The 10257-nt window shown below is 37.8% G+C and overlaps 1 protein-coding gene across 1 annotated transcript; it reads left to right on the top strand.

Annotated features, from left to right (window-relative positions):
* The first annotated feature begins 5756 nt into the window (after nucleotides 1-5756).
* Nucleotides 5757-10052, top strand: map10 (microtubule associated protein 10). Its single transcript, XM_041250801.1, has one exon. It carries the CDS (start codon nucleotides 5966-5968, stop codon nucleotides 8789-8791), a length of 2826 nt encoding a protein of 941 aa, XP_041106735.1. The 5' UTR covers nucleotides 5757-5965; the 3' UTR covers nucleotides 8792-10052.
* Nucleotides 10053-10257: the final 205 nt, after the last annotated feature.

Below are 10257 nucleotides of genomic sequence, written 5' to 3'. Positions count from 1 at the left end.
TCTAACCTTAGCCTTTGTAGTGGGTGAACTAGTTAACTTTATTGGCTCAGTATTGTTATGAATCAAATGGGCTATCCCTCATTTTTGAATCAATAGGCCCGATTTCCATGATGCTGCTAAGTAGTGGCACTAGCCAAAAGGTCGATTGGGCATGATTTTTGGAGCTCAAAGTTGTGTAAGCTTTTTTTGCGCTGGAGAGTGATTTTGGAGCCATGCTTTGCACCATCTTTTAGGGCTAGCGCCAGTGGTTGGCGTAGCTTTTGAGGCATGATGTCATTAACATTTCGTTGTACAGTGATTTTGACTCTGGGTGCTGCATTTGCATTTTGAAAGAGACATCTCAGACAGGATTATTTGGAATGCAATCATCTGCGCAGGGGGCGTTCTCTAGGGTACTCAGACCACGTCGCCTTTTCTCACCTCTTCGAGCGTATTCCCTGAAGATCGACTAAATGAATACCCGTCAAGGTCGGTCAGTGCAATTATACTCGATTCCGCCGTAGATTTTGAAAGTTGACTCCAGGGACCACTTAACCCGGGTACGAGTGCTCTTGGCTTGACTCTAAAAAGTCCCTCCTAGTTGGGCTCCCATTCCCGTCGGTAGCGAGTCAGACAAACTATAAATAATAATAGAAAGATAATGTAGTTTAAAATCAGAATAAAACAATTTTATATTAGGTAGATAAGATATATTAAAATTTTTTGGGTTTTAAAATGTATAAGAACAGAAACCCCCAACCACCCCGTGTATGTATACCCGACAAAAGTATTGTTTAATTAGATAAAATAAATAAGAGATAATCCATAAAAATACTCACTAGAAGGAAGTGAAATATTGAAAAACATGAGGAGAGGAACGCAAAGACAAAACATTATAGCACAAGCACATTATAGCTGATATCTGCCAGTTACTGCAAGCAGAGCTGGAAAGAAATACAGGAAGATAAAATACATCGGCTGTTGTATTAAAGGTCATGGCTGTAGATGCTGCTGCAGGTATTAGCCAGTCGGCTGTAAGTGGTGAAGTACATGAAGTTACTGCAGCTTTAGTGAAGCATGCAGGGCAATGTATTTGTGGCTTATGGCACCGTTTTGCAACCCAAATACTCCTGCTTAATCTGTCATTGAGTGTACATCGGGAATGTTAAAAATGCATTTCAGATGTTTGGATCGGTGAGGTAGTACACTACAATACACTCCTCAGATTAGCATGTTGTGTTTTTCACAATATTGCCATACAAAGTTATTAGGCTTCCAAGCTGGCTAGGGAAGCCTACTGTTATTGTAAAGATTTCTGATGCATCTTTTGGAAAAACCTTTCAAAATCTTCTTCTTGGGAACCGGTGAACCAATTGATCTAAATTTTACTATCAATATGGCTGTCACCAAATTCACCGAAATGCACCCAAACATCAAACTGCTTCTGTTTGCAAACCATTTAACCAACTAACTCCTAACTTGGTAGGCGTCATCCTGGGGACAATGGAATTCAAATAAGGCAAAATATTGGTGTTCTTTCATAAAACAAGATGGCGGCACGGACTACATTTCGTTCTTAAATTTAAAACCGCTTCAGTTGAAAAATTGTTTTGATTTCCATTACATGAGAGTAGATGTTGAACTTCATGCTGATTTGAACTCGGCTCTCATCAAGATAAGCACCAACTAAGATGTAGCTTTGCAATAAACTAATGTGATCCATCTGCATCTCCATTCATTTGTGTTGTTTTCCATCTGATTATGTAGATATCCTTCTGTTTGGTGTTGATTGCTGAAGTGTAATGCTTGCTCCAGGGATCAGCTCATTTTGCCTCCCCAGCGCATCAGCACACACAACGGCTGCAATGCTGGCTCTGGGTATCAACCCAGTGCGGTCTCCCCAGCACATCAGCATGACAACCATCTGGATTGAGCTAAGTAGGGTACATCTCTGGGGTCTTCAAGTGGGCACCTTCCATCCTCGGTGTTTAGTTGACTAGCCCATTTGATTAGCTCCAAAGTTGATAAACATCATCCCTGTGTCAATACAGTTGACTTTTTCAAAAATTATGTTTGTGTGTAAAGCAAGCTGGCTACCTGACGCATTTCTTTAAAAACATTTTCAAAATCTTCTTCTTGGAATGTGCTGAAATGAGTGATCTGAAACAACCAAACCCATTTCAAGTTGTGAAGCATAAGTTGCAGCAATAAATTTTAATATCAAAATGGCTTCCAGCAAATTTACTGAAATACACCCCAAACATTAAACTGCTTCTGTTTGAAAACCGTTTAACCAACTAACTCTGAACTTGGTAGGCATCATCCTGGGGACAATGGAATTCAAATAGGGGAAATGGTGTTTTTTTGCAAATCAAGATGGCCACCAGACCTACATTTTCTTCTTAAATTTTAAAACCGCTTCAGTTGAACACAGTTTACAATTGACTTTTTCAAAAATTGTGTTTGTGTGTAAACTAATATGGCCACCTGACTCATTTCTTTAAAAACCTTTCAAAATCTTCCGTCAAATGTAAAACTAGCTTATAACTCTTCACAAACTGCAGATAGGTTAATGGCTACTATAGAACACAGATAGGAACCCATATATAACTCCTTACAGTGCACATAGACTTATGGTTACTATACAACTGTGACTGAAATATAATGAGTTCTGGTTGGAAATCTCCCGACCTGTGAGGGTACTAAGTAGTGAAAGGGAAAGTCTTTGGACGGGCTGGCCTGACAGTTCATTTCCAGGGTTGGGAAGTCGGTCAGCCTGGAAGAAGGCAAGACTTGGTTGCAGGAATGTATTGACCTAGAAGGTAAACGAGGTAGCAGCTGCAAGCAATAAAGCAGCTGCAGTCATTTACTAAGGGGTCATGCGTGATAACATAAAGGGGTCGGAGATTCATTAATGTTTTCCTTCGCTTGAGTTTGTTGTTAAAAACTGGAAGGACCATGTGAGACGCAGAGAAAAGCGTACTTGAAATATTCATGAGTGTTTTGTTTGTTTGTTTGTGTGTCTGTTTAAGTAACTGTCTGTGTTTGTATATTACTAGACGGCTAAGCATGTATCCGGAGCTGTCGCCTTGGGCCAGCACTAAACCGGATCAACACTGCACTTCACTCACTGTTTAAAATTGTTATCACCCACCACGAGCATTACAGCACACACCCAGACTGGTGACTGTGTATTGTGTTATTGTGGGGCGGATAACGTGCATTATTATTTTGGTTTGCAAAACCATTTACATTATTTACCTCCGTCCTTTACACATTTATGTGTATTGCAGGGGGCTTTCTTGTTTGGTCGCCAGACCGGGATACAAAATAAAGCACCTTTTCTAAACTGGATTATAATTGTCTGCCTGTGATTATTCCTGCACTGCATCACCTCTGCACCTGTTCACAATCAGCAGCCACTTTGCCACAACAACACATTTAGGAACCCATATATGCTCTGTTCAAAAATTACCTTGATCATAACCTTTGACCTCTCCTTAAAGTTGAATGTAAAATTAGTTTATAATCCCTTATAGTGTGTAAATAGGGTCATGGTTACTATGGTGTTTAAAGTTGTAAAGTATTGTGAGATAATGAACTAATTCAGTATTTTGAATTGAAACTGCTCTATAAAACTGATCTGTTGCTGACACTTGTGCTGCAATGCTACAGCGTGCCAAAATTTCCAACTTGTACTGAGCTTGGAAGCCGTAAAATTGCCTGGCAGTTATTATTATTATTATTATTATTATTATTATTATTATTATTATTATTATTATTATTATTATTATTATTATTCAGTCATTTGGCAGACGCTTTTATCCAAAGCGACTTATAGAGACTATGGGGTGAACTATGCATCACAGCTGCAGCTGCAGAGTCACTTATAATAGGACCTTGGGTTTAGGTCACAGCGAAAGGACAAAACGGATGTCATATTGCGCTTCCAGAGGACGCAAGCTTTTAGGGAACATGAAGCTTTTATGGAACAATGGGTGACTTTGGGCAAGAGAACTCGGTGCTGGCCTGACGTCATTGTCCTTTTGTTGACCTGTAGCCTCATCCTCTCATTGTTCTTCTCTTCTAGGGCTGTTGATATAGGTGTTGGATCTTCCTCCTCCCTCTCTGTTGAATGGGCTACAGATGAAACAGCAAATAAAACAAAGAACAAACATTTTGGCTATTTTTTATTTATTTATTTATTTTTTGGTTACTATATAACTTAATTGCATTCATTATTAATTGTTATTGTTTTTGTGGTTTTGCGATGCCTCATCATATATGCTTTTACTATGCAGTTATTAAACGAAACAGACAACGCCGTTGAGAATGTTTTTTAATGAATTGCATAAGTTTACAATCAATACACAAATACATTTAAAAAAACACATGCCGAATACATATACAATTATTTTAAATATTGAGGGATTGAAATGTATAAGCCTGTTACACTATGTAGCCAGCACCAGTTTTAAGTAGCCTAACAATTCTTATTTATTTGTATTTTTTTACTGGTTGGAAAAATGTTTAAATAACAGACACACACACACACACACACACACACACACACACACACACACACACACACACACACACACACATATAATTACATGAGGGGAAACTAATTAGGCATCTCCTCTGCGGAGGTCAGTGGCTTGCTTGTGGATGGACCCCCATCTATATATACTGCAGCCTGGTGAGCAGATGGTAATTTGTATTTAAAAATAAGCAGTAAAAATAATTTCAAATTGGTGCTAAACCTTTCTTGTGCATAGCTTATGCCATCTTCAAAGTTATTTTGTAATAAGTAGTCACCTTGGGTAAATAATAATAATAATAATAATAATAATAATAATAATAATAATAATAATAATAATGTGCCTGGAACAAAATGTACATCTACGGCATGGATTTTATAAATCTGAAATTTATGCAGCCATATATAAATGAGAAGAATGGAAGGTGCTGCCTCATGTTTAAAAAAGGTTCAAAAGACAGGTCATTGTTAGAAAAAGTAATTCCCTGTTATGTCACCCACCGCACTTTAATATACAGTTTATCTTATTTTACCCACAGAAAAAAAATATTTTAGTAAATTATTTGCATCATTCTCCCAACCAGCTCAGTTAATTAAGCTCCACAGCTCAACTTGGCAAATCTGGAGATATTGCCGTTACTTCCTGAATCTGTGCTGGCTGGTGGTACACCAGGTCAAGTGATTTTTATCTCTCTCTCAGACTGCTTACCCTAGTATCCCTGAACTGTAATTGTCAGCTCTTAAAATATTTGCAAATCATTTTAATGAGCAAACTGTCTGACAAGAGTAGAGGCCCTAAAAACCACACAATAGTTGTCAATACACTTTACCTGCTTACTATACATGTCTTTCAGTTTTTGATTAATGGGTCATTTTTTTTCTTGGATTTGAAATTGTTTCTTCTAATATATTGCTAAGTGATATGTTCTACAACTTATTATTACTTTGTAATTATCAGCAACGATTTTTCAACCTCTCACACCCTGACAAAAATATACCTATCTGTGTAAAACAGTTTTTTTGTTAAGTATAGGGAAAATTATTAAGAAATATGTAATTCAATATGTTAACATAACACTATTAACGTTTCATTCAACTTTATGAAGCAAAATTAGTTTATTCTATCGAGTGATGCAAAACATTTATCCACAGCTGTATGTTGTGTGCGGCGTACCCTGCTGGACATATTTAAAAAACTACAATTCCCATTGTGCTTTGCGATTCGTTTCCGTGTAAACATGCGAAGGGATGTGTTTCCTTGGTGCTTAGCGTGAAGCCTGTTAACGGATTACTTCAAATTCACTTTACTGATTGTGGACCGGTTCGTCAGGGAATATATGCATTTTAGTTATCCTAAACAACGTTGTGTATGTTATAGTTTCGGATGCCTGCCTGGTGATTTTATGCTAACTGTTGCAGAAGCTAAGCCGAACTTGAATTAATCAAATGGCAGACTCAGATTTAACCAAAGAAACGCTGTTTTCTTTGGAAGTGCTGGTGGATTTTATAAAGACTGAGACATCAACAACAGAAAGAAGAGTGTTGGTGCCTGCCGTGGCTGTTCGTTTACTAGATTTCCCAACTTTATTGATCTATCGAGGAGACAAAGAAAACCAGGAAGAGTTTTTTCAGGAGGATTTGGAAAGGGAAAAAGGAAACGTAACGTCAGAACTTTTTAATCAAGTTGGGGGAGGAAATGGCCAGTATTTCTTTCAGAAGGGCAAATCGTGTTTGTTTAAAATTAGCTTGGACTCTCTCCACAGACACCTGTCCAACACTCCTCTTTACGCAATGGTGCTGGACTTAAAAAACGAGACGCCAAAGTTAGTTGGGAGTTGCCTAATTTCTCTGGCGAAACTAACTGAAAAAATAAGTAATGATGTTAAAGAACATGGCATTTCAATGCCTTCTTTCCACGGAGAAAAAGGCGTTTATATAATAAACAATTTGATGGGTGAAAAGGTAGGTTACATTTCTCTGGGATATAAACTTTTAAGTTTAGGAGCAAGTTTGATTCCACATATATCTGAGAATACAGTTCTGAAAGTTGGGTCATGGCAAAGCATGGTTCAGATTAAAGAAAACACAGAAAACGGTGCCCATATTACTGAAGAAAATAAAGAGAGCAAAGGAAAACCTAAGAGTGATATTGAAATTGGGAAATGTTGTAAACCTCAGACAAATGAAAGTAGTGTGCTTCTTCAGCAAATTGATTTGGAAGGGCAAGTGACACAACTTATTGTTTCTGAACCAAATCATAGTGAGATAACTTCAGTTGGGACACAGACGGAACCAGCAAGAAGAAAGCAATACAGGAATATAGAAGCTAAAGACGACGTGGAGTCTGATAATGAAACAGGTGTCTTTTGTCCACCAGCCCTGTTTTACAGATGCCCAGACAATGAGCCAAATGAATATGATCCTGAACAGCACAGATCAATTAATGTAGGGGTAGAGGCTCTGATGGTGGAGGACCTTTGCTCAGTGGAGGAAGAGGATCTGGAAGACAGAGATTCATCTGCAGAGAGGCAGGCCTTGAAATGTTCTCATGATAGATCAGAAGGGTGCACTGCAGCAGCAGTGGCCTTTGAACAAACACAACCTGCCTCTGCAGCCCTTGGGGATGCTGTAAGACAACTGCCTTTGCTAAATGCCCTTCTAGTTGAACTTTCTTTGTTGAACAGTCAGCCTCAGCAGTTGCCTTTATCTGTTCATCCTCATCTTGCCTGGTTGTACAGATCTCTGGATGAGCATTCCCGTAGAGCTACAAAAGTCACCAGATCAAGATCACAAGCTGATGCTGCAGATACATTGCAAGCACCAGCAGTACGAAGGTCGGCCAGTCCAAGAGTTAAACAGCAGAAGTCCCCAGTGAAATCAACTTCTTCATCTGATTTACAAAAGGAAACCAGAAAAGTACAAAGAAAAAACATGAAACAAGAAAAGAATCAAAAGGAGACAGCTTCTAGTTCTCCCAAAAGAAAACTGTTGTATGGGATAACAAATACACTGCGGTTAAGACTGCAGCAAACCAATCCAGATATGTTGATATACCACGAGCGCAGAGAAGTGTACAGGAGAAAACAGATTGAGCTACAGAAAGCTAAGAACTCTAAAGGCTTTCTGTCGAAAAATAAAAAAGTCAGAGAGTCAAACAAAGTATATGATGGAGGTGAGATGTATAGCAGGAGCAATCATTTTGATCAAAATATTCAAACACTGATGAACAGTTTGGAATTGGACTCCCCTCAGATAATAAAGACAAATCCCTCTCTGTTTAACAGTTCAGAAGCAGGTAACAGAAATAAACAAGAGAAAGGCTCACAGCAAGAGGAGACAGGGTGTTATGTGAATGATCAGCAGCAACATGAAAGTGTTCCAGCGCTAAATTTAAAAGATAGAACAAAACCAGGACCCAGGCGTAATGGAAGAGATGTCAGAGTTCATATTCCCAGAGTGTTTAACCAGGATTCTGACCAAAGCTGCAATGAAGTGGAAAACTGTGAAACAAGCTTCCCACATGCCAGTCTAAATAACCCAGGATTTCAAAGTACAAGTTTAGATGGTGAAAATGTGAGCCCTGCTAATAGTGGATTCAGTAGCCCTGCCCAGAAATATTCAGATGATTTCATAGAAAGCCCAGATCTTGTTGGCTATTCTGAAGATGTCACCAGCCCAGAGCCTACAAGCAGATATTCTGTAAATTTTGATAGCAGCCCTGAACCAGTTCCGAGTAGTCCAAGACGTATGTATTCAGATGATGACTCCAGCATTGGTAGCAATTCTGTTAGAAATCAAAGAGCTACTGCACCTCTTCCGGTTCTATCGGATACCTCTCCAGAGCAGTCTCTCAAAAGAACATATCCTGTCATGCATCACGAAAAGCTATTGTCATCCAGTGTATCTTCAGAAGCCAGTGAAATTCAGTTCTCCTCAACAGATACCAAACATAAACAAGAGGAAAGGAAGAAATTGAGTTACATAAAGACTGGAGTCAAGGGAGCGCAGAGGAGTTTGGATTATATAAATAAGCCAAATTCAAGAAAGGGACATGAAGCTGTTGAAGAAAGCCATTCACTTCAAACATCTCAAGTGAGCTCGTATTTACCAACTAATGACTCTGATCTTGATTTCATCAGACACAAGGTCAGTACACCTGACCTACATGAGGAAGTTGAAGAGAGAGATGGACTGGGTACGCTTGAGATGGGTAATAAATACCATCACATCTCCGAGCTAGTAGGAAATAAGCTTCCTGGATATACACTATGAAAGGGTTCTGTTGTAAAGCTTGGAAATATTTCAACCCATTCCTTTAACCCAATGCAAAAAAAAAAAAAAAGAGAAAGAACTGTTCTGGTTGTTTTCATAGTTTCATAGCGCCTGGAGTACTTTTTCTTGTTATTGCAAAATAATATACATTACACAGTAAATTAAACCACAATAAAAATCATCAGTTTGAGTTGGTGTGTATAATAATCTCCTTTTCTGAAATTACTTAAAAAGTATATTACATCACCCGGACAAATATTTATATTCAGTGTTTTAATCTGATGTAAAGAACAAAATAACAAAGATTGTTGTATGAAGCAGTTGGTATTTTATGTGAATATCATTTGATTACAAAAAAAAAAGAAATGCAAGAATAATGTTCATGAATAACCATGTTGAATTACATTCTACATGTGATACAATACTGTGGCAGTTTCTGGCTGTATGTACAAAGTAGTAACACAAAAGTAATATAAAAGAAGCATCTTCTTGTTACAAGTCAATTTTCGTTTTAATGGGCAAAACAGCAGATCTGGTTTGGCAGGTATTTTTGTATGCAAGACTGCACAAATGATTGAACTTTTATGGGAAAACAATTATAATACCTGTCAAGCTTATCAGATTGAATCAGTACCACCGTGGTAGCCCATTGATTTTGTACACACAAAACTCAGAAAATCAGTGGGCTTCCAGAGATGTAACTAAACAATCAACATTGTCAGTAAGGGCTCAATATTGCCCCAGGAATATTGCTGAAAAATATAATCGTAATAATTCCACAACATGAAAAGCAAGTGCGTAAAGTAACATTTTAGGTATTACAATTACATTTTCCACTTGTGTGACAATATGTTTTTGAAAGAGTGCTTTTTTATGAAAAAGAGCGATTTTGGATGAAATTGTGAGGTTTGATACAACATTGACACCTTGAAATACCAAATTAAACTTCTTGTTAATGCATAGCACAATAATCATGGCTGGGGGCAGTCTGGGGTTAAATCGAAGGTGGGGATCAATGTGATCAAAGGCAACACCGTCTAATATTCCTAAAAAAATAAATAAATATATATATATATATAAAATACGTGGATGAAGGCTATATTTGCATCTTGAGCCATTAAAAAAAGACATAATAGCACAGTAGTGACGTCAAAATGTTAATTCCTCTAGAGGGAAATATTCTTTAACTTTGACCCATTCGACTCCTCGAGGCCACTTTCAATTCAAACACAAAATGTCTAGTTTTCAATCACTCGACAACATCCACAGTAGAGAAATGTTCATTAATGAGAATATGTTATAAAAAAAAAAATACAAAATTTGGTGTAAAGCTGGTACATTTGTATCTCAGAGGAACAGGAAATGTAAAGACATTCCTGTCAACGACTTTCACAATTTCAATCACCTGACAAAACACACAATTCGTGTTTTTTAGGCACTTTTAACAAATCTATCTCTAAAGATTA

This window comes from Polyodon spathula, chromosome 5, assembly GCF_017654505.1.
Source record: "Polyodon spathula isolate WHYD16114869_AA chromosome 5, ASM1765450v1, whole genome shotgun sequence".
NCBI classification, from domain to species: domain Eukaryota; kingdom Metazoa; phylum Chordata; class Actinopteri; order Acipenseriformes; family Polyodontidae; genus Polyodon; species Polyodon spathula.
This window is presented reverse-complemented; position numbering and strand designations above follow the sequence as displayed.

What these genes read in the sequence shown, in the direction of transcription:
- map10 (XM_041250801.1), top strand. Translation starts at nt 5,966, where the DNA reads ATGGCAGACTCAGATTTAACCAAAGAAACGCTGTTTTCTTTGGAAGTG.